Here is a 26,048-nt window from a genome sequence, read left to right on the forward strand (position 1 = left end):
TGCTGATACGAGGTGTGAATGGTCACCCACCAGGAAGACTTAATCCTACGGCCGTAACATCCACTTGAACCAATGCTTGTAGAGTTGTTAAAATGCCAATCTTCGGTGGTGGTGGAAGCATTCACACTGGCGCAGAGACCAGGCAGTGGGAGGACTGGCGTGAAGCCACTAGGGGATACCCTAACCCCCTGTTTACCTCCATCTGACCCCCACGCTCTTTGCTTCTAATTTCCAACAGGTCCATCTACTCAAATGGGTGCACACTCAGTACTTTGGCAGCGAAGGATTTGTAACTTAACCTCTATCTGTAAAAGGTTAAGAGAGCTGCATTTGTATAGGGACTAAGCAGTTTGGGGTTCCGTTTTGGGGTTTAGTGTATACGTGAAGACACCCACAGGTTTCTGAAGAGACATTTTGAAGCTCAGAGTACGGTGAAGACTGACTCGTTCTGTAGCAAATGGCCACGGAGGTTACTACTTGCCTTCGACATTATGGACAGGAGGGGTCGAGAATAAAATAAAATAATAAAATAAGATAAACACCACCATTGTTAACACAAGAAAATCAAACAACCATTTCTGATTCTTCCAAAAATTTATTTTTCCAGTAAAATACATCGAAAAACTTCACAAACATACATCAATCATATGGTAATAATAATATGGAAATAACAATGATATCTAATAATATTGAATGTTTATACAGTTTGCAAGTGATTTTCCTTTCAGTACTACTTTACATTCCCATAACACCTCAGAGAAAAATATTCTATTTTTTACGTTTATTGCACAACTATAAACATATACAAGATTTTACATATCAAAACCATAATCAGATTATAATATGATGCATTCAGTGTAAAAAAAATGTAGCTTGAACACTAAAAACTGTCAGCTGTGGTTGCCAGAATTTTACCATAATAAATATGGTATGGTAAACTGTTTTGTCATAAAACCGAGATGAAAATACCGCATGAATGTTGTATTTTAAAAAATGGATTTAACGGTTAATAAATGTTTTACTGTTACAATTAACCATCTGCCATTTAAAAATACTGATTTATTCTGTTTAAATTCCTTTAAAATGCTGTATAAATAAAGATTTATATTTATTTATATATGTTTTACTGAAAATTTAAAACTATTTCACATTATATAAAGTTAAAACCCCCTTTAACAGCGACAACAGTAGCTGCACGTTCATATCATCAAGTAGTAGGACAAGAAAAGATCCAAATACTTATACAGTATAGGACCATAACAATGCATCAGAAATATGATCAGGTTGTTCTTTTGTAAGATCAGAAGGGTAAAGCTACACACTATAAACACTATATTTGTATTTTTATAGTTAAACTTTAATTTGGGGCTAAAACTTGAAAATCTGGACTAATTAAAACACTCATCCCCTGCATATAAAGTACTAAAAATCACCTTTTTCTATTGTATAATTATAATATGATGACAATAACACATCTCAGATTAATTAATACTTCTTCAGGTGTTATATAATTATTGTTAGTATTAGTATTATTGTATTATTTCCTCTCTTTTTGGGCTGTATGTGCACATTTAGATGCCATTTATTATTTTGTATTCATTCATCTATTTGTCATTCATCTGTTCAGCTGAAATCAATGTGGTGATTTTCTCTGTGATCACCACGCTTACAGGGCATTTCCAGATTGTGCACAGCAGAGCAGGATGTTGCGTCTTTAAGAGTTAAGAAACTTGAAACCGTGTTTGCGCAACAATCAGTGCGGCTCCCAGCCGCCAAAGTGTCTAGACTGGCACATGATGGCGGGAATCAACCAATGGCTCCAGAGCTTTCCTCTGGGGCCCAGAGAGAGAGAGAGAGAGAGAGAGAGAGAGAGAGAGTCAGGCAGAATTACACGGGAGACTCACTGAGCGCTGGTTTCAAAATAAAAGCATGACGTTTAAGTTTTGGAAAAATTATGTTTTCTTTATTTCAGTGATCTCTATGACAACTGTGTAATCAAATGAATCCATGATTTGTGATAGATATTTCCTGGAAAGGAGTTTGTGAACTTTGTGAATTTTATTTTGGTACAAAATATTGGGAAAATAGGAACTCCTCCAACAGTGCATTTCAAATTAATTTCCAAAACAGTGGGTCAGTTTGAACATGAATAAAGGAAAACAACCTAATATATGTGACAAAGAAAGTTTCCAGTTATATGCAAATGATTAATGGATATTTAATTGGGTTTAAATTGGATAAAAAGCTCGTAGCTGGATCTCAGGATTGCAGTTCCACTGTATTGGCCGTGTTCAACTTGCATGGCTTAATCTGAGACAAGCTACTGGCAGGATCAACCAGATAACTATTATCCTGATCATCAATAATAAACAACGGGTATTTCCAGGAAAGGTCCCAGGAAATTATCTGGAAAAATTTACTGAGTCTCTGCTGTACTGGTCCTAACCAAGAAACAGCTCATAACCCCCTAAAAAACAAGCTATAATGTGAACTTTTATACAGAGCTGGGCTAACTTTCCCACCTGTTTCTAGTCTTCTAGTCTAGTCTCTAAGGTATCAATGTTGTCGTCTGTAAGAAGGCAGACTAGTGTATTTTCCATATGTCAAACTATTGCATGAAGCCCAGCAAAGAACTATGGACCCGGATGTTGTTATTGTAAGTAAAGGAGCATCTAAAATACTATTAGCAACAACAATTCACTCACTGTTTTTCCTGAATACATAATAATATCACCCAAATCATTTCAATATATTATCTTAATATACACATTCATATTGTTTTACTTGGTGTGGCTCTTCTTTAGAAGTATGCTCACCTGCAGCCAGTGGCCTGACCTGCTTAAATCCCAGAGACTGGACTAGTTTCTAAGGTGATGTTCCCGAGTCCTTTCAGGTGGACCTCTTATTATTTGATAGATAGATGCTTGAGGTCCTGGTACAGTACTGGACAATCCACCATCTTCTGATATGAGGTGTGAATGGGACGACTGAACTAATCTTATGACTGTAACATCCTCTTGAACCTATGCCATGTCATACATAATCTTTGTTTCAAAATAAAAGCATGATGTTTAAGTTTTGGAAAAATGAAATGTTTACTTTTTTTAAAAGAGTCTTTATGACAACTGTGTAATATTTCCTGGAAAGGACTTTGTGAACTTTGAATTTTATTTTGGTACAAAATTTCGGAAAATAAAAACTCCTCCAATGGTACACTTCCAATTCATTACTTCCAGTTATTTACTAGCTTATCCTCGTCTTTTAACCAGTTACAGCAGGTCAGTTTGAATAAAATGAAACAACCTAACATATATGACAAAGAAAGTTTCCAGTAATATGCAAATGATTCATTGATATTTAATTAGGTTTAACGGTCCAGTGTGTCAGATTTAGGAGTATCTATTGGCTGGAATAGAATAGGATATTATTATATCAGTTTATAATCACCTGAAATGTGATTATTATATATAGTGTATAGTGTAATAGTGTTTTTGTTGTCTTAAAATGTGCACACTATATATACGGTGGGAGTGGGTCCTCTTCCATGGAGTCTGCCATGTTGAACCGCCAGAAAAAACAAACTTGATCCAACCTTTTGCTTTTTATGTTGGCAGCTTTTTTCCAACATGCTTTGAAGGAGAGGGTGAGAAGTGGGAGATTCATTTGGTTGCAATCTGCTTAACTTCACTGCTCCTTCACACTGGACCTTTAAATTATGAGGTGTGTCTTGAACTTATGCCAGTCTCGAGCAGTGGTGGAGGTGGTCAGCTTGGCGCAGAGACTGGGCAGTGGGGGGACTGGCATGATGCCACTTTTTGGGGAGGATACCCTAACCTCCTGTTTACCCCCCATCTACCCATCATGCTCTGTGATAATGATCAATAGGTCCCTGTCATCAACTGTGTGCACACTCACTAATTAGGCAGCTAAGGTCTGTGACTTAATATCTATTTGAAAAAGGTAAATAACGTCATTTGTATCTGGCTTTGCTTTCACAGTAACACAAGAAATTATTGAGAAATTATAGATTTCCATCTTAAAAGCTTTTATTTCTATTTTTGACTGACAAATGTGTTCACAGTGATGCTTTTATTTTGAAAATCACAGTCGAATAAGCTTGGTTTCATTCTGTCTGACTTGACTCTGGTGTGTGTGTGTGTGTGTGTGTGTGTGTGTGTGTGTGTGTGCGTACAGGAGGCGCGCGTGTGCTTTTGCCTGTGAAGTGTGTGTGCCTCTTTGTGTGTGTGCGTCCGAAAAGGACTTGCAGGGGAGTGGAGAGTGGAGTAATTCCAGTTCTCTTTAAAACAACTTCTCAGCACGGAATCCGTCCCGGAGTTTGGCACTGCAGTCCCCCCGACCATCTCTCGCTTTATCCCGGGACTGTGCAACGGGATTATCGCTCTCCAGCACAGTGACAGAAAGTCAACGGGTTTTCAGCGTTGTTGAGGATTTATTTCTGGGTGAAAGAAGGATCAAGGGGTTCAAGGAGCTCAAGGAGAAACTCTGGAAAACTTTTGGATTTATGTTTTTGTTCATGTAAACTGATATTGCCAACCTTAACTATGGTTTGCGGATTGTGTGCGGGATCTCCAGAGTGTTGGGGAGTTGAAGGCTTTGTGAGAGGGCTGGCAAAAGTTGTGGCTTAATTGAGTTGGCGACAGCAGGTCACTGAGCAGTGACTGTGTGTAGCCTTCTCCTTCTTCAGACGTTTAGTGATGTTTAACGCAACGCATGGTTGAATATTACTTTCTAATGCTGCGGGAGAGCCTGGAAACGGTGACCACCGGCTGCGCATGTTGTGCGCACCGTGCACAAACCCCCGGTCTTGCGCGACGAGTGTAAATCGATGTGGCATCTCCCGGGACCCGGACGGGACCGACAGGACACATCCAAAACTGTCTAGGTTGTCGTATGTTCAAGTCGAAACGCTCAGGTCTTGTACGGCGACTCTGGAGAAGCCGTCTGGTCACCGAGAGCGACGGGCGGGATGGAAACAGACGAGGTGAGGGAGGACGGAACGGTCCGTGTGGCAGACACTCAGGAAAGCTCCACAGACATGAGCAGCGGTCGGTGACACACACTGACCCAGCTCCGGGACTCACAGGGGAGGCTGGAGACCTGACGGAGAGCGTGGAGAGGGAGGAAGAGGAGCAGCCTGACGATGACCGAGGTGCCATGTGCGTCCCGGAGCACAGAGGCTCTCGACTGGGACAGGAGGGCGACAGTAGGACGGTGACGTGTTGTTTGTTTGGGGAATGGGATATCAGACCTCGGAGCCCTTATTGGGCCCCAAGAAAAGACGGAGGGGGCCCTTATCAGTGCGCACCGAGGCATGCGGGACTGGAGGAGGAACTCGCGAGCACTGCTCATGCTTTTCTGAAAAGACTCAAAGAGAGATCTCTGGACGCCTTGGTGAAGACTGTGGAGACCAAAGGAGGGATATCCAGCGAGTGCGTCATGGTGCCGAGCACTGAGCTGCGTCTTGGTGCTCATCACATCTCTCCACAGTATCTTATGTGTAAGATGTACCGCTGGAGCGACCTGCAGCTCTCGGCCAGGCTCAAAACGCTGTGCCACTGCCAGAGCTTCGGCGCAGAAGACAGCGCAAAGGTGTGCTGCAACCCCTATCACTACAGCCGCCTGTGTGGGCCAGGTAAGAACATCGTCCAAAGGAGGGGGAGGGGGAGGGGGGTAGATCCAGAAGAGATCTTTCCCACCCAGAAAAGACCTTTAAAATACACAAGTATGCAGTAAATACACCCAAAACCACCACACAGCTTCATGGAGCCCCCCATTGGACCCCATCCAGAACCCCTGGAGGTCCAAAGTCAGATGGCGGGCCTTGCAGAAAGGGCGTCATGAATTTAATTAGACTTTTATGCATCATAAAGATTGATGGCTCATACAGTATTACAGATATCATTAAATTAACCCAATAAATAGTTGTTTGCCTGCAGCTCAAGAAATATGTTATATCACAAACAACGTCACAAGCACCAGTTATTACCGATGAAGTAATGTTACATTTGCAGGAGTGTGCTGATTAATTTGGCTCATAATGCAGCTCTGAGAATAAATCAGTCATGTTGCACAACGCCTTACACTTTAACATTTCCATAAGTCGACGTTTACTCTGCTCAGCCATTACTTTGATTTCCTCTCGACATTCCTAACACATTACACACTTATTTAAATTTGCGCAAAACTTTGCTCTCCTTCCCACATCACCCAATTGAAGGTCGCTCTCAAGTTGCACTTAGGCTCTTTTTTCTCTGACAAGGAGGTCCTCCTCTTGTTATTTAGGTGAAGGAGTGCCGATAATATACAGTTTGCATAGTGCTGGCGCCAGACTGACTCGCTGGGTATCTGACTGACTGAGGACTCCGGCAATTACTGGCTCTGCTCTTAAAGGGGCCGCAGCCACAAACCCATGTCCACTTTGGACTGAAGGGACTATCACAGCAGTAACAGAAGAAGCATTGCTTTGCTTAAAGCTGGAGTGTGTGTGTGAATATAAAATGTCTTAGCTGGGATTTAAAGAAGAGAAATGAACAATAAGCAGGAGGATAAAACCATGAAACAGCCTGCTTGCATCTGAGTTTTGATGTTGAGTTATACATATTAGAAGCTCCAAAGACAGACTAGATATATTTACAGGTGTGCAACAAGCTGTAATCACCATGGCTGTGAAGTGAAGCCTATGCAGAAAACTGCAGTTTCTCAAACGTCCACTTGAGGCTGGAGCGAGTCAGCCTCCATAAGTCTCCATGTTAAAATGCTTCACAGCAGTAATAAACATGTTTACAGCCTGGTACAAAAAAACACGTTTTGGTCTCTATAACAACTGTATTAAGGGTGAATTTATATAACTGTTCAAATTATATTAAGGCTCAAAGTTATGCAGAATTAATAGTGTGGTCGCTTTTATTGACAGTTAGTCGCCGTTACAGATGGTTTGTTTGAACACCAAGGCGTCATTCAGCCTGCCTCAGGTCCATCGATGATCCGTGTCTTTGCTGATTTTTAGATTAGCCGGGAAGAGGAAGAGCCAGCGGTGTTGAGCTTTTTGGTCCTTCAGAAGTTATTTGTCTTATGTAATTAGTCAGGCGGCAGCCAGAACCACAAATTTTGAGATTCAAAGCAGCTCTTCAGAAAGCTATGAGTGACGTCACGCAATGCAATGGTTTGCAATCATATGCCCAGAGCAAAGATGTATGAAGAAAGATGATCTGTTGATGTTTGGCACGAACCATCATCATGAAAAACAGTTCAGAGCCGAATGTGAATTTCACATTCGAAAAAAAAGCAATATGCAATAACCCGTATCCACGATACAGAAAATATTCTTGTTTTTTTTTTACATTTAATTACATTGCAAAAGCACTTTATTTCATTAACCTGGATATATTAGTGATCAGATGAAATTTCAAGATTTCCAATTGACGAAACGTCACTAATTCAATGAGTGTATTTAAAATCTGAAGTATGCTACTGCGGATTTTCCTATCACTTAAAGTCCTTGTTGTTTCATGTTAAGCCTCGGCGAGCGTGTTTATCATTTTTACACAGAACTATCAGATACAAATGAAATGAGTATGTGTGCATGTTACCTTTCTTTTTAAATGAGCACAAGAATCACCTGACTGAATGTGTGCACAGCTACATTCAGGTGTCTTTAACATAGACAGAGTTTGAGTTTATTGGCCTAACTGACGATTTAACATTCATTATATGATGATTTACAGGCTCCAGTTTCCAGTAAAATGTCCTTGAGTTCTTCTCGATGTATAAAAAGGGAAGAAATTTGAGCTGTGTGTTGAGAAGTTAGTTGTTTGTGATGTAATGTTTTATGTAATTATTTATATTCTTGTCTGGTGTCTTTTGAGTACACGTGGGCTGAGCTCTTCTATGTTCATGACCCGTTAACGAACAAACCAACGATGCAAATTGTAATTTTCACATAGTAAAACCAACATCTGGTAGCATTACTGTAAGACTTTAAGTTTCTGATTGATTCCCAGCAGATAATACGATGTGGGGCATGTTTAGTTTAAGTACCGTACAGCCTTAAACTTCACCTTAACTCTTGTTGTCTTTCCAGAATCACCTCCTCCCCCGTACTCTCTGTCCCGTTCAGATGAACATAAGCCACTGGGTGAGTTTGGAAAAAATGTCTACCACTTTACAAACCAATAAATGACACAGACACAGAGAGGGGGGATGTCATCACAGACATATTTTTAGACTGGAAACACAGATTGTTTTTGAAAAGCTGCTTGTGTCGAAACACGATGACATAGAAATAGTTTTTAAGGCTTTAACCTGTTCTCATCTTCCTTTTGATGACATCCACAGTTTACAATAGGGAGGCTGTGATTGTGCAAACAGGCTCTACAGTTTGAGGGATTGCATTTGCAGCTTTTTTCCGACCGACAACCCTTTTAAGAAGCTGTAACCAGAGAATATTTGGCATTTTTGCCTTATAAGTGACTTAAACGATCACTCAACTGACGGATTTGTTGTCAATTGATAACCCGGATTTCACTCTTCTTCTCTATGTTTGTGCTTTCTCCACGTTTTTCCAGACTCAAGTCTGTCTTACACTGAAACTGTGCCCCCCCTCCTCTCCAGTCCGCCTCACATTACGCCAAGAGACTACACAGGTGAGTAACCTGCAGACGTACATGAGCCAGATGTTTGTTTCAAGTCGTGAAAGTTCCCGAACTTTCCATAAAAGTTTTGGAGCTGCATGTTGAGTGTACTTGCATGCACATAGCATGCATCCTCTATGAGTAAATTACATTTGCTGGTGTTATTATGTTGTGCTTTCCTTCCTTATTTTCAAAGGCTGTTAAGACAACCAAAAACTCCACTGCATAAAGCTCCTATTGTCAGAGAGGCATGGAGGGCTCGGTGGGGGTCTGGGGGTCTCTCACTATCTAGATGCCACAGCAGTGTAGCCTTTCTGTCTCCCTCTCGCTCTCTCTCTCCCTACGCTTTCTCCACAGCAAAATATTTCACTGGGATGAAGCTGCAATAAGATCCCCGTGCATACTCCCAATCCCCTTTGCCTCTCGAACCACCCATCCCCCCTCTTTCCCTCTTTCTTCCCTCAAATCCCTCCATTCCTCTCGGCAATTGAGCAGTGGAAAGAGGCTGGCATTTTGGGGGCGGGGGGAGCAGAGCAGCTCTGATGAGGCGGAGGTGTAGAGTTTTGTGTGCATGTGTGTATATGTGGAAAGTGTGTGTGTGTGTGTGTGTGTAGGGGGGGGGGTGCAGGCCGAGGGCTGCGTTTGGACAGGAAACAGCCCCCTCTAGATGATGAAACTGGAGCTTTATTTGTTTACGTGCTGGGGTCGGGTGGAGAGGTCCTTGTAAGCGTTAGAAGAAACCCACAAACCCACTCGATCAAGCCTCCCTCGGCTCGCTTGTGGACGGTGCTGAAAGGTGAATGGGCACCTATGAAGTCTGCGTAGTGTAGTCACGGCGTCATGGGCCTGTCTGTCTGTCTGTGAGTCGGCAGTAACCCCCGGAGAGACTTTATTTGGGTGTGTTTGCCAGAAATTAACTCAAGGCTTTGTTTTACAGTTTTAAAGATACTGAGGTCACAAGATCTCCCAATGCATAGATCACTACTCTCAGAAGATATTGACCATTCACCATGATTTCTGAGCATTTTATTTCCCAACATGAAGGTCTAAATGTTGTTTTAAAGCCATCTCCACAGGGCCAGAATAAAAATCTGGAAACATAAATGCTGAAACCTTTCTAAAAGTCTAAAAGTTATTAAATTTTATATATTGAATCAGCTTAAAAACACTTTAATAAATGTAAACTCCTTCACAAACACACAAAAAATATGAAATGCAGACCTCAGTGTCCACTCTAGTAGCTATATATTCATGTTTAGGGTTTTTTGCACTGGACTGGACGTTTTAGATATAATTTTAATACAGTTAATCATGCCATTTTTCCCTGCTTGTATCTCTCATTAGACAATTTAAACAAATCTGCCTAGTTTATACTTTTTTTTAAGTTGACTGGCAAAACAAGGACAGCTATGAACGCAATGAACCAGAACACGGCGGCCCGTCTGGCCTTTAATTGACCCAAAAGGGCACATGTTACCCCTGCTATTCATCGAGCTCCACTGGCTACCTGTAGCAGCCAAATACTTGCCTACAAAGTACCTTCAAAACAGTCCTGAAGACCCAGCTCTTCAGAGTAGTACCTCCTCTCAGAGCACTAGCAACAACTGGACATGCTAGATCTAGCAGAGTAGAGTAGCACTAACATGTCCTTGTCACTTTGGATGAAAGTGAATGTAAATGTTCAAAGTTATGGTCGCACATCAATCAAGAGTCCAAGTTTTAGGTTGTGATTTTGAGCCATGTCCAAGCCGAGCAGTGAGAGGAGGCTACCTCCTATTGTCTGCCTGGTGAACTGAGTGGAAATAGATCAGTTTTCTCACAAGATCTGGTGTGTGTGTGTGTGTGGTCTCTGATCCCCCTGCCCCCCACACCAGAACGCTGGAGCCAAGAACTGGAGCTCAGGCCAAGAGCATGAGTAGGAAGGAGACTTGGCTAAACAGAGGTAGCCAAGAAATCTGCATGTAGCTTTTTAACTTTTCCAGGTTATTGACTCGTCCTTTGAGCTACAGCTGGTTTAATAACAGGAAATTAAGCTTGTGTCAAAGAATTGTATGTGGCCCTTGATGTTGGTTAGAAATGCAAAATCTTTTTTTTTTTGTTTTTGTTCAGGTGATCTTTCTGGCATATCATCTGAAGCCTGTGGTGTTTTCTTTACAACAAATACAATCATTGAACATGTGCTCCAGCATCTTTTCATTCCTTTTAAACCAGCAAGCTTTAAGGGGGGAGAAAAAAAAAAAGACTGCAGCAGGCAGGGTGTGGTCCATACATACCTTTGCCCTGGCCTCTTTTATCATTCGATCAGTTAACGTTCCCTTTAAACCGCAGCAAACAGCCCTGCTTTGAAAAAGGGAAATGTCTACTGGAAGTTTAGTAGACTTATATCTAGTTGGACCATCCCACTCTGACTCCAACAAAACGTGTCATTCAGCTGCTTATTAGTGTGTGTGTGTGTGTGTGTGTGTGTGTGTGTGTGTGTGTGTGTGTTTGTGTGACAAGGAGACAGAAAGGGAGGAATTTCTGTCTGACTCAGTGATAAGATCGTCTCAGAGTACTTACATAGGGGTTCTATCAGGACAAAAACACACACACATGCACACACACGCACATTCAACAATCACGCGATGTGCTGGACGGGAGACAAAGTTCTGCTTTTTTTTTTTTTGCGTCATAACTGATCTATAACTAAAAATTACACTCCTGCAGTGTGTTATTTTTAAAAATCTAAATACACATTATTTGTATCTGCACTACTTTCTGCTCTTTCTGTGATGAACCTATAATCATGAACACTGTTTACAAGAACACAAACGTGGTGTGGCTGTATTGGCATTGTGCATCACAGGATACCTATAAAATTAGTTTCTGTCATCCTCAGCTGTACTTAGATAATAGCTAACATAAAATGTTGATAGTATCGTTCCAGACATCTGAATCATGGTCCAACACAGCTGTGCAGGTTGTTGTAAATCAACATACGAAACAACTGTATGAACAACTTGTAATCTGTTCTGAGTGTGAGAATATGCTACATGCCCTCTAGCAATCACTACTGCAACTCAATATCAAAGCTGTTGATGTACTGTATGTACGTTATTTACGTTAATTAATGTATCTATGGCTGTTAGCATTTAGCTCAAAGCACAACTACCAGACTGATAGGTTAGCCTAGGTTAGTATGACACAAATATCTGAATGTCTGAATGTGAAGAAACATAAACTGTTCGCACATTATTTAGCAGTGTTGCGAGTCCTGTCGTCACACCATATAAGTGAAATATAGCATAGATTACCTGCTCTTCATGTTCTCTGCAGGTTAAGTGACATATAAACAAACTGTGTATTCTATATCTAATCTATAATGGGGTAAATCATTTGATATTGGATTTTATTTACATTGACCTGAGCATTGTTGACACTCCTTTAGTTCTTTCCCAGTAGAAGATATTATTAATGTCAGAAATCCCCCATTTCTCCCTCATGTAATTAAAAGTAGGGGGTTGACGTTAATGGTGGTTCCCCTACAACTTCTCGTATTTATTTGTGTGCAATAAAGTTGATAAATGTGACACACAATTACATAAAATGTCCACTGTATGTAGGATAAACTCCTTTATGTAAGACAATGGACTTTTAATGTTGTGCAATGAACGTTACAGCCTCATGGATTTGCTTGCAGGGTCTTGTTTTTACCAGCATTTCACTGTGCAAGTGCATTGTTTTTTATCTTAAAGGATTGAGAGACAATACCAAAGAGTTATCGATGCCCACGTCAGCTTTCACCGCATGACATCATTGTACTTGTCAAACATTTCGCCCACCTTGTTGTCATTAGGCTTGAGCTTTTTGAACATGTGGAAACAAGTAAAGCAATGATACTTAGTGGACATTAGCATGGCCTGGATGCACTGAAGTAAGACAAGGAGACTGCTTCCTCTCTGCCCTCTCAGTAATCATATTTTGGTGGCTTGTTTGCTTAAGCAGAGCAAGGTATCAGCCAAACATCCTGTCTCAAAGCCCTGTCTGCACTCGCTGCAGCATTAACCCCATGAATTGGCCCTTTGACTGATGGGGCACGGTCCAGGAATGTTGGGAAATTGGGAAGGTGAGGGGGAGTAGGGTCTCGGAGTGAAAGAGGTAGGAGAGGGGGGGATAAGGGGGTCTGACTCTGGAGAGTGACATCTGATACATGTTTGAACATATCACCGTTAATACTTAAGAAACACGGAGCTTGAGCCGAAATTCTTGGAAGCCTGGGAGACAGTTTTAAGAGTGTGACCGCGCCGTGCTGTTTTAGTGAGTTTAGTTCAGAGAGTGTGAAGCTTTCCAGGTCAGTCGAGGTTTTTGTAAATTATCTACTGAGGCTCAGGCTCACAGAAGGATGAATATTAAATGTAGACTTAATTTTAACAGTGTGTCGAAGTCTTGAGAGGTGAAAATTGCACAAATAGAAAGAGTAAACACCCATATTATGCTGCCTTTAGTGAGACTCTATCCGTCAAAGTCTGGACGGGTCCTCTCAGTGACCTGAACCTCCAGCCTGTTTGCTGGCACGCGTACAACACTTGCTCTTATGCCTGACTGAGACACATTAGACTATGGAATTCAACATCAAGTGCTGGCCCATTAACCATTTGCCATTTCCTCAAATATTTTCCATCATGCCTCTTTTTCACTACAAGCAGCTGAGGATGAAGTGCACAACTCACCCAGAGCTCCTCTTTTTTTTTGTTTTCTTTAGTTGGTTTTGCACAAATTAGGCTGAATGCCAGAAAGTTAACACTGCTGTTAACAATCCTTTATCCTAAAAAGTCCTAACGACGTGCTATGAAGGAAACATAATGTGTTTCCTATTAATCTAACAAGGAAATGTTAATTAACTTATCTGGAAAGTAACAAAAATGTTGCTACCGAATGTATCAGCAAAATGTTCACTGACAACACATTATGTTGTTTGCTCACACTTCGCCCAACACTTGCTTAAAGGTCCAGTGTGTAACATTTCTGAGGATCTATTAGCAATTTTATTTGTGTATCGTCACCTTAGATGAGCTCTTTATATCTACAAAAAGAGTTGGTTTTCTTACATAGATTTCTTCATGTTTCTATAGTAGCCAAGTAAGTACCACACTGGCTCTAGGTAGGGACCACCGTAGTTTCTCCTACAAGCAACAAGAAAAACAAGGTGAGGCGAACATTATTCAGTTGGTTGCAGGCTACACCATTCAGGTACAATGCTGCGAAAACGCAGGTGGGTTTTGCCATTAATTTGAGTGGCGGTAGCTGGTCAAACCTCCACAGTAAGCTTGAAATGTCTGTGAAGCTGAGACCATCCAGGTGTATTCATGGACTAAACTCTGACACTCTACCTGTTGTGTACCTGTACCCAGCTTCTAAATCTGTCTAGCTCACAGTGACAGGAAGATTCATTTGGTTTGTGTCTGATGGTTTGAGAGCGAGAGAGAGAGAGTGAGCAGTAGTTGAATGACATAGATAGTGAATGAGAGTGAGTGAGCGCTGGCATCGACGGAATAAAAAGTTATTTCCTGATTGTTTCACAGCGGTTACTTTCAGCACAAATAGACACACCCTGCCCCAATTTGCCACGGTTTTAATTTACCCTTAGGAGGATCTATTGGCAATTACCTTAGAATGAGCCTTTCTATAGAAAGAGGTGGATCTCTTACACAGAGTCCGCCATGTTGAAACATGATGTTTCTACAGTAGCCCAGAACAGACAAACCAAACTGATCTAGTCGGGCCTTTTGTATTTTCTGCAAATTTTGCAACCACCATAGTTTCTCCTACAAGCTTGGAAGCCTGCAGCCTTACAGCTATAGATGCCACCAAATCCTCCACACTGGACCTAAGGTTTTGAGGGAGGATTGTTGGTTTAATACAGAAAAAGTCTGCAATGATTCAACTTCTAATTCTATTATATCTCTCCCGTCTTTCTCGTCTGTATTTAATCATCTCTTGTATAAATAAGCTGTAAACTCTGAGCTGATGTTGTGTGGATACACAGAAAGCTAGTTTCTGGGTTGAGTAGATGCCCCCAAATAGTCAAAATACTCCAAGTATTTAAGGGTATATTATATATTTAGTTTCCTATTTTGACATTTTTATTTTTAGTGTCTTTTTGTAGATGCCACACTACTTTATATATTTGTGTTAACACTGCAGTTTGCAGCCAGATATGAATATATTTAAGGAAGCATGTTTCAGGCATTTACATTTTATTGTGAGTGACACTGAACTGACAGCTCTTGACCTCTCCAAGTTCATGGATTAAGGAAGTGTTACACATCAGAAGCAATACTGATTATCGAGCTGACATGGTCTTATATTGTGCAGAATCACAGAAATGTTTTTATTGGCTTTGCTTCCTTCTTTTGCTATCCCCTCATCCTTTCCTTCTCATGTTGTAGCCCACGTTTACTGTCCTTTGTGTTAATTCGACTTCTGCCCTCATAGCCTCTACTGTTTGTTGTCCACACTCTCTTTTTCTGTCTCTTATCCTCTTTCTCTCCGTCTTTGTAACTCTTATTCTCGCCCCCTCTCTTTTCAGTCCATGTTGTCAGGCCATCACAATTTAAAATAAGGTTTAAATTACAGGACTGGCTGTGGCTTTCCGTTGTTCCCTCAGAGTTTTTGCCAACCCGCAATTTGGCTTTTAATGGAATCCTGCCATGCTGCTGAACCTAAAGATTCTTTGCAGATGTGGACAGGCTCTGACTCTATGAAATGTAGGAAACTGTCGCCTGTGCTGCGAGCTCTGAAGTTAAGACTGAAGTATGTTGGAGGGAGGCAAACTTTTCTGCAGTTTTCAGGTGACGAAGCTGCCTGTAGTGAGAATTGTGTGTGTGTGTGTGTGTGTTTGTGCTAAGCATTCATCCATGTTATTGGAGCTCACACTGACAGTCAAACACATACAGTATTCAAGCTTCACTATCAGATGAGTAACCAGAGGCCATATATACTGTACATATACTGCATAGGCAGACACAGCTTTCAGCAGCTATCGATCATTGTTCAGGTCTTTTTTTTTATAAAACTGCAAACTCATGTGGAATGTCAAGGATTACAATCACGCCGTAATCTTTTCATTTAACCATTTAAAGAGATATTAAATGTCAAACCTGGAAAGCTAAAGTGAAAGATGCTTCGAATATCGGTCATACTGAAATTATGTCTGTATTTGATTTAAACAATGGTGAATCAAATCCAGCGATTGCTTGTTTACTCAGTGCAGTGGCTAAATATTTGTGATTAACACCACATAAGCAAACAGTCCCGTTTGTCATGTGATTCTTGGACCAGTTTCAGTTCACAATATTGTTTAAATGCCTTATAAACAAAACAACAACCATCACAAGAGTTTTTTTTATGCGAAGCAGTGTATTTTATTAAATACTGAATACTCAAGGGTAAAGCTGCAACAATCAATTATTTCTGATCAAATACTGATGTGAAAATGGGCGCAAGTGACAAATCTCTCCATGGTGGCTTAGTCTGTAGGGACCGGAGGAGGCTGGTTGGTTCAGGTCTAGTGTGGACCACAACATGGGGCTCCTGGGCATTTCCAATGTGGCCTTGAGCAAGGTACTGAACTGTTAACTCCTCACAGGGTGTGTCTACATGGCATTTGCATGACTCGTCTTTCTAAACCGATTTCACACTACCTGAACTAAATGACAGATAAACAAAGATGAACATAGTGGAGGAACTTAAAAGCCAGACGAGCTAAAATCAGAGCGAGTATTGGCCTGAAATTCATCAAGTGGGTGCTGGATGTGTAAAAGCAACTGTTTGCTAAGTTGTTTTGCTTCTTTCCCAAATTAAAGAAAATTTAACAACTAAAAAATGTGTCAAATGTCAAACGTGCTTGTGTTTGCACTTCTTTTAAGCACATTTTCTAACTAAGAGCTATTAAATTAGGCCTCACAATCCTCGTGTCACCTCCTGACCGTGTGTGTGTGAGTTATGCATAATGATTGTGCATTGTTTGTTTTCAGTGCGTCTACACGGAGAGAGAGTTTCACATTCAGATAATTCTCCCAAATTAAGTTTTAGCAGGAATTTCATAATTCCCTCTTCATAGTGGAACAAATGGATGCATTCCACCAATAAATGTGCGTAATTATGTTGTGAGGAGTGAAGGCCATATAGTCGGACCACGTGAGGCTCAATGAGAGACTTGTCAACTTGACCCCTGTGACTGGCTGAGCGGGGGGAGGAAGTGTCGAGGAAGAGGGCCTGTCCAGGAATGTGTTGGGAGGGGAGGCTTGTCAACTGCAGAGCTCTGCTTCTCTGCGTCTGCTTTTGTTTCTCTATTTGGATTTAAATCATCTTTCTTTGTCAGCGCCGGTTATTCTTAAAGCTATAATATAGCATCTTCTTTCACGAAAGGAGTGAAGTGTCTCAGTGAAGCGTGATTAAGTCTCTGTCGCAGTGATACCTGTTTATGTGTGTCTGGTTTTGAAAAATGTAACCACATGTATAGGGGCTGTACGGGCTCCTCAGACCCCACATGAACTGTGACTGAGCTGTTTGTTGATAGTGAAGACAACATAAAGCAGACTGAAGAAAGGTCCAATGTTCTCTTTATCAAAAACAGTCCACAGATTAGCTCGTCCTCATCCAGCGGTGCAAACTTTGAAACTTTGATGTGATTGTTTTCACTGCCCTCTCAGTCACAAATTAATTATGAATGACCGTGATCACATCAGGAACAGGAGGAACGCCGAGCAATCGATCAAACATTCTGCTGCTTTTACTCTACTACGGTGAAGAACAATATATCACTTCATGCTGTAGCTGCTGTGACACCTTAATGTACTGTAGAAGTATAATTTTAGCTTCAGTCCCACCCCGCCTCTTGCTTGGTTCGTTAAGTTGCACTAAAAAACAGTTGTAAATGTACTGAAACTTGCTTGACAGAGATAAAAATCTGATCAGGGGTGATACAAAGTTCAAGACCATCCACCATAACACACATTTTCTAAGTAGTTTCTAAGTAAACAAGAAGTTTTAGCTGCTCATGAATCTAATAAATCCTTCTGGTGAGGTAGCTTGCTGTCAAATAAGAATAATAACATCAGCAGTCCTCGCAGTGCACTCTCATTGTTCAAACATTTTCTCTGCTGCTTATTTATTACGTAGATCTTCAGATGTAAGGGGCATTTTACTACTTCAAGCGTCACATCTGCTTGTGTTGTTCTAGCGTTTACCTGCAGAAAACTGTGAAATCTCGAGCTCGCCGACTCACAATCATCAAATCGCAAAGTTGAAGAAACAAACCCAGACTGCATCAGTGAGAGCTGTTATCATGTGCTGGAGCCACTGAGCTCTGAATCTGATGTAAACGTGCCTTTGTGCACGTTCTACAAGAGGACGTTGAGTGATTGCGTGTAAACTGATATGTCATTTTATAGAAACTTATACAATTTAGTACACTCTCCTCTTATTGAATTTATTCAAATTAAACCAAGAACAAAAGGTTCAACAGTTTCCCCACGATGGACGTAGATTTTCTGGCTGGATTCTCACTTTACTCCTAATGTTTGAGATATGCGAACCTTTATTTAATATACCAACAGGATAGAGAGACAAGAAAAGTAGTTAGTAGTTATTGTTATGTAGATCTGTTGTTTGAAAGTGCCAATTTCAAACAGAGAAATGATACATAATCGATTCAGTAAACTCACACCACCTTTTATTTCCAAAGTGTCAGCTTTTAAGGAACTCAGACCAGCTTTCATCATGTTTTAGTTTCTTCACCTACATTTTGATTCCCAGTGTTTTTATGTACGCAGAGACACTGTGAACTTGTGTGTGTCTTGTCGATGATATACGACATGACAGGCAGAGTTTGTCCAGGATGCAATGATGTATGCAAAACCTGAGACATTCCTTGGCTTAAGACTTTTTTTGGCACTTTGAAGTAGCAGCAGCAGAAATGCAGGAAACTGGTTACTTTCTCTCTTCCTCTTGGAGGAGCTTTATAAACTGCCTCCAAACACGTCTTCCTAGGAATTTTACCGGTACACACAGTAACTTTCCTGTGGCTCGGTTGTCCTCTGCAGGCTCGAGGAATGTGGTTTGTATAAAATATTAGATCGGCGTTAGTAGAATTGTATTTCTTGTGTTATTATACAAGAAGCAGAGAAAGATGCAAAAGCAGGCTGCAACACAAGAGCCACTTTACAATGAGAAAAGAGAAGGAAGGAGTGTGTGTATGTGTGTGTGTGTGTGTGCAAGAATGTGTGTGTTTGTATGTGTTCGTGAGCGAGAGCCCTGTTGTGTTCGACTGTAAAGCCCATGTCTGGCGATAACGCAGCCCTCTGATGGCAGAGATAGTCGAGACGCCAGCTTAAATGTGGCTTGCTGGATTGAAGTTGCCCTGTAATGATAGTTGTCTCAAGCAATACAGAACCTACCATTTGTAGCCAGGGAGGGGTGCTTTCTTTTTCTTTTTCTGTTTTTTTCCACTCATTTTATTTTATTTCTAGTCTTTTTTTTTTTTTTTTAGAGCTTTGGGGAGGAAATTGAATCAAAACAAAGCATCTTAGAGGCGACCGACAATGGTCAGTAGCTGAATCCTATCCTCCCCTCTCGTCCCTCTGTCCACCCCCCCTGCTTCACTCCCTCGCCTCTTTATCCCTCTCCCCAACCCACCCACTTCTTTCAGCACAGTGGAAGAGTCTAATAACTGGAGGGGAATCTAATCCTTGGCACTGGATGAAAGACGAGGGTCTCCCTCCCTCCCTCTCTTTCTCACAGTCTCTTTCTCTCTTCATTTTTTCCGTGGATGCTGGTTATGCTTGGCAGGTTCTCTCCCTCTCTCCCTCTCATTTTCCCGCTCCCTCTTTCACCCAGTCTCTCTCTCTCTCTCTTTTTTTTTTTTTACTCCTCTACTTCCCGTTTTTTCCCCCTCACAACTTTCTTCTTCTCCGTGCAGGTTGAGTTTAGGAAAGGAGAGAGAAATTCAGGGAGTTTGAAGGAATCGTTGGACGTTTCATAGCTGAGAATTCAAAAATCCACCTTCTTGCATCTCTAAACCTCACAAATTAACAGGTTGTACCTAATTTATTGAATTAGTACAAAAAACAATGTCTTGTCACCACAACCAGGAAGTCACTGCTCCTGGCCAATAAATAATCCACACAACCCTTCATAAAATCACAAATTGTGTTTTTTTACATTTTGTTTATTGTACAAATGAAATAAAATGAGACATAACATGCTAATTAGTAAGCTTTAGAAGTGCCAGAAGTCAGATTTTGTTACCTTTGGGCAAAGTCTGGCTAGCTGGTTCCCTCTGTTTCCAGTCTTTGTGCTGAGCTAAGCTAAAGTTGAAGCTTTATTATTTCTGTGCAGACATGGCAAACATCTCAGCATGAAAAGGATATTCCCCAAAATGTATATCTTTAGTTTGTATCCAGTTGTGACGGGAGGAGGACGAGGAAAGACGAGTGTTGCTGTCATCATTCGAAGCCCACGTCCGACAGTCTGTGGTTAGCCGACAGGAAACTGTCTGACCTCTAAACTTTGAATTGCCACCGCCTCTTATGAGTCCAAAAACAAAACCAGCCCGTACATTAAAGATGTGGATTATTGTGATTTAATTACAGCAGTTTGTTAGTTTTATCTTCCCACTTTTGTTCAGGCCTTGGACTAAAAAACAACAGTGAAGTGTACCGGGCCCGTTTTTCGATGAGATTGGCACTAAGAGACAGTGATTTTGAAATGAAATAACAAAGGCTACTTATCTAATTGGTAAACAGAGCCGTTAAATGGTGGTTGGCTTAAATGCTTGCAGGACACTGTAATTGCTGCCAGCCCTCACATACAGATGCAGTCATGCACAGTCACACACTAGCACACAGTTTTTTCGACTTCCTCCGCTCGAACATAAACATACTGATAACCTCCCGTTTGAACCCGTCTGTAAAAATTCAATTGAAGAAGTGGGCAGCCACCCCTTCTGCCTCCTCCCTCCTCGCTCCTCGCCTCGTCATTCTCACACAAGGTCATTCATTATACCTTTAGTTGGATGATAGCCAGGCTGAGCATGATGACACTAAGGACTGTGCCAGAAACATTAAACATGACATGCTGTACCACTCGCGCTGTCAAACACTGGTGGAAATCATGACTGAGTGTTTTTACTTCGCAGCATATCAGTCAATCTTCAGAGGGCTGTGGTGCTAATGCTTTATGTGAAGAATGCTCTCATTCACATGTTTCTCAGTTTCGGGGCCTTTTCATGACCTTGTAAACTTTCTGGAAGTTTTCTTTATCCCTCAATGCCTCCTGAGGACGTGTATGAGTTACATGTGACAGAAAACTAAGAAATTAAAATAAAGTAACTTGTAGCCCAGTAATTAATAATCACAATAAATAAGTAAAAAAAACAAGGTAAATATTGAATAGTAATTGTATGAATTGTATAAAAAGTATGAAAAGTTTGAATAGTATGAAAGTTTGTTTTTGTAAGATACAAAAGATATAAAACAAACACAAGACAATATAAAAAAACATGCATAAATTGGATTTTAAGATCCAGTGAGTCACATTTAGGGTTTTTTTTTTGTTACCTTAGACTGAGCCTTTTCTATGAACAGACGCTGCAGGTTCAAGGAATCCGCCATTGTTACGACCAAGCTTGAGGAAAAGGAAGTAACAGTTGTAGTTTTACTTTCCAGGAACTTGGATTAATGATAAGAACAAGACAAAAGGAGGTGAAGTAAACTACAGGGGAAATAAAAGGCGAGCGGATGATGTTCAAACCAACGAAATAAATGGAGTCCTCTCTAGAAAGAGTCTCAACTAGCTAAACAAAATCAAAAGGGAAAAGAACAACCTTAACTTTTATCTAAAAAACAAAAACACAGAGCAACAGCACCTTAAATCTACTGCTTCTAATAAAAAATATATCCAAGTGAATAAGAAATTAGCGGATCCAATGAATGAGCGTTGAATCACATCACAGTCTTGAGTTCAGGTTTCTCTCTTTGTATCATACTATCTGTGCTACAAATACTGAGAACATTAGAAACTTAAAAGCCGGGATTTAATACTACATCAGCGTCATTCATTATATGAGAGAAATTAAAGTGTACTATGTCTAAAACCCCTAAAAAGTCCCAGTTTGTTTTATGTCTTGGGAATTAATTTGATCGTGAGCTCATAAAGTCTCCCTGTGTTTCCCCAGACATGTTTGTGTTGCCTTATTACAGGGAAGAGCATGGCTTGTAAAAGTGTGTGTGTGTGTGTGTGTGTGTGTGTGTGTGTGTGTGTGTGTGTGTGTGTGTGCGTGTGTGTGTGTGTGTGGGTGTAAGAGAGTTAGAAAAAGATAGAGTGAGAGAAAGAGTGAGATCCTGCTAGCTGAGCAGCCTGCTCTCTGATTGGAGAGCTGTAAAAACTCCAGACCGCAGGAGTTGCCAGCCTGGAATTCACTAATGACACACGTGGGCCTCAGATGAGAAGTGCAATTTTGTGTGTGTTAGTGTGTGTGTCAGTGTGTGTGTATTATAGTCATACTGTTTGCATCAGAAGGCCCAATTTGTGTGTGTACATGTGTTTGTATGAGACCCTATCTCATCATCTAGTGTGTTTGTGCGTGTGTGCTTGTATTTGTGCACAAACACACATTTTCTCCTCCTCCTCCTCCTCCTCCTCCTCTTCTCAACTCTGTGTACTACCACCTCCTCTTCTCCCCCTCCTCCTGAAATGAAAATGGCCGCTGTGCAAACATAACACACCTAGCCTAATCTCGGTCCTGGTTTCACCCAAAAGCAGCTTGTTAATGGGAGAAGGGCCACAGCCGTCCTGGCCCCTTGTGGATGAAGAGGAGGTGCTCGCTGGAATATGAAAGGAATGGGGCCACAGGCACATGGGTCTTTAAATTCTCTGTGTCAATAGAGTATCTGGAGCAAAATAATGGCATCACTCTGTGTGGGAGTTAATGTGAGCTGATAGCATGAGGGCTGGGGGGTCAAGGGTTCACAGGCTTGTGCTAGGTTGACAGAGAGCTGAATGCTTTCCACCCCACCTCCGACTCCCCTCTCTGCTGCTCTCCACCTCCTCTTTAACTCTGGACCTGAAGAAGTGTTCAGGGAGGGATGTCAGTGGAGGAAGTGGGCTGACAGAAGTCAGATAAATTAGAAAAAGCATAAATAAATGAGAGAAGAAACACAGTGAACCCAGAATTTAAGGTCACTGAAAGGCAGTGTTGTAGTCAGTGTATCAAGACAGAGACAAGACCAAGACTTTGAGGAGTTGAGACAGAGTCAAGACCAAGACCAGACAGTATATAGCCTACTGCATATTCACCGAACCTCATGAAGAGTCACCTTGAAATATTTACACTGCTGTGTGTTCTCTTGGACGCAAGAACACTTTGTGGTTTAGGAAACCAAAGTTTAGTCCAGACAGTTCAATAAAAAAATGAATAAATCAGACAATCTTGATCGGTCTTGAACTAAAATCCTTTTAGTCCTAGAGTCCTGTCGTCAGACAAATTTGAGTAAAAATGCGATCGAAGACAATACTAAGACCTTTAAAAAGTGAGCAAGATCACTTGGGGCAGACATGACAAGGATAAGGAAGATGTAATGTTAACGCTACTTTGCAGCTCGTTTCTGAATAGAACAAGAACTGGGAACGAAATAGCAGCGTGCATGTATCTTTTTCATCTTTTAATCGTATACTTTAGCCTTTGCAGCCATCAGATTGTAGCCCACTTATGCATAAGACACTTTGGCAAACAATACTGAAGCTTCTCTTCATTTTTTTATTTTATTTCTGTTGTTTTGAGGCGTGCATGTGTTCTGTTGCAGGGTAAAATCTACGGGTGGTCTTCGGGGTAATTCAGATCAACAGGATTGATACCAAGAACATTCTGGGCATAAGATAAATGCCTTTGTAATGTGCATTTAATCAAGAAATTACCACATAGTATAAAGAAACACTTAATGTTTTGCAAAGTATTTGCTTGTAATGAAAACAAATTCAGATGTAGCCCTGTAAATGATGCATTCTCCTCATAAATCACATGACACATGGCCCTCCACTACGTGATAGCACATTAGCTGCTTCTAATATTAAAGTGTTGGTAATGATTCAGGCTCTGGTATTAATTATTGTCCATGCCAAGTGAAAACAGAGAATGAGCATCCACTCATGCTTTCATAAAGACTTCCTCTTCCATCCCCCTTAACATAATATCATCCTCTTCCCTTCAAGAGTTATTACCGCCGCCCAGAAATAAGCCCACTTACCAACGCAAACATTCATTCTTCCTCCTTTCTTCTCCGCAGACACTGGTACCTCCATCGGCTCCTCGACTTCCGGCGGACATCGCTCTCACTGGTGCAGTGTTGCCTATTGGGAGCAGCGCACTCGCGTGGGTCGCCTTTATCCAGCCTACGAGCCCTCGCTCAACATCTTCTATGACCTACCTCAAGGCACGGGCCTCTGCCTCGGCCAGCTCCACGCCAACGCCTACCACAGCCGCCGGGACGACCCTGGCAGCCACGGCACATCGGGTCTTCACGGACATCCCACCCATGGAAGTGGAGGGAATAGCAGCAGCAGCAGCAGCAGTGTGCAACAGATTCGCAGTAAAATCGGCTGCGGCATCGTGCTGAGCCGAGAGCCGGATGGAGTGTGGGTGTACAATCGCAGCCAGCACCCAGTGTTTGTCCACTCACCCACTCTGGACCCACCCAGTGCTCGAGGGCTGAGTGTTAAGAGGGTAATGCCGGGCTTCTCCCTTAAGGTGTTTGACTATGAGCGCTCCAGCTGGATGGCGGAGCACGGCGTTAAACCTGAGAGCCAAGAAGGGCCCTGGGACCCCCACAGTGTTCGGATCAGTTTTGCTAAAGGATGGGGCCCCTGCTACTCGAGACAGTTCATCACCTCCTGTCCGTGCTGGCTGGAGGTGCTACTCAACAACCACAGATAGCACACATACACTCACAGACTCGTATGAGGTTTCCTGACCCAGTATCCTTATTGTAATCTACCTAGATTTAATATAAAATTTATATATTATATAAAATATATTATACATGTAAATACTTGAGTCATTTTTACAATGCAATTATTTATGTATAGTGTGTATATGGACAAAATAAAAAAGGAACAAGAATATGCACTTTTGATTATATATATGCATTACAGTTTCTCAGCGTCGTTTTGCAAATACAAACTGTAAAAATAAAACAAAACCTGGTTTATGTTCTCATGATTTTGCAGTTCCATCAAAGAGTATACTATACACACATTGTCAATAAAGTATTTGTATTAAATGAAGGTGGTCTCAAGTGCTTCTCCCTGAGCTATAGATCAGTCTTTGACTTGTATGGACTTGGCACCTCTTTACTAATACTTTCCATTAATGACATTTTCATCAACATTTTAGCAAGACAAACACTTCTCATCTCTCAGTATTCTTCTTTTAAAGAAAAGGTTCAGAGCAATCAGAAGTTTAAATGAGCGTAATGTAGGTGCTCTGTGGTGAGGAAGTTCAAAAAAAGATGTCCAAGACATTCTTCTGGCATAAAGTTATAAAACTTTTATTCATGTCGACAGTGGGTTGTTACCCAGCTCTATTTTAACATGTACAAACACTGTTTATGTTTTTAGAATTTCACCTTCATGAAATAACCATCTGAATAAAGTCTTTTAAACTTTTTTGCCAGAAGACTGACTCGAAACTTTTATATTCCACAGATGCTTGTTTCAGGTGCAGATTTTTACCTTTTGACAGATCAAGGCTGGCTTGTACCCTTCTCCCAGTTTTATGCTAAGATAAGTGACCATGTCCCGGCAAATATTAGAATAATACTGATTCTTAATAATAAGTATAATTTCCATAATGTTAAACTGTTTCTTTTAGAGGCGAGTCAAATGTGTACTGAACGAGCCATCAGCTGCTGTGAAGTTCAGGTCTGGAAGCAGTTTGAGAAAAAACAACACTATTTATGGTGGGTAAAGTGGATAAGGTTGAAAGGGTAATCTCCATTTATTAGCACTAATGATATTTTTGTGGAAGTGAAATATCATTGAATTAACAATAAATACCTTCCACAGATAAATTCATACCTATAATTGCATTCCACACAGGAGGAATATATATTTTAATTGTTTTCTGTCCCTTCACAGGGACAAAACGTTCAGGTCAAAGCTCTTTTCTGTCTTTTTGGAATTTTAAACTGCATCTCACAGTCTCACAGTTAAAGAACAATGGATCTCCAGTAATGTGATAACGTGGTGGTATATTTGGGAGAGATTATAACCAAGTGAAGTGAAACCAATGTGGTACCAAAAACTGCTGTTCCTCAAACGTCCACTTGAGGCTGACTACAGAACAAGTCAGTCTCCATAAGC

At 41.1% G+C, this 26,048-nt stretch overlaps 1 protein-coding gene across 1 annotated transcript; it reads left to right on the plus strand.

Annotated features, from left to right (window-relative positions):
- Window positions 1-4,220: 4,220 nt before the first annotated feature.
- LOC104930524 (mothers against decapentaplegic homolog 6) lies at window positions 4,221-24,876 on the plus strand. Its single transcript, XM_010745329.3, has 4 exons — window positions 4,221-5,653; window positions 8,102-8,155; window positions 8,586-8,663; window positions 23,975-24,876. Exons 1-4 carry the CDS (start codon window positions 4,912-4,914, stop codon window positions 24,619-24,621), a joined length of 1,521 nt encoding a protein of 506 aa, XP_010743631.1. The 5' UTR covers window positions 4,221-4,911; the 3' UTR covers window positions 24,622-24,876.
- Window positions 24,877-26,048: the final 1,172 nt, after the last annotated feature.

The sequence above is a fragment of the Larimichthys crocea genome, chromosome VIII (assembly GCF_000972845.2).
Source record: "Larimichthys crocea isolate SSNF chromosome VIII, L_crocea_2.0, whole genome shotgun sequence".
In the NCBI taxonomy this organism is placed as follows: Eukaryota; Metazoa; Chordata; class Actinopteri; family Sciaenidae; genus Larimichthys; species Larimichthys crocea.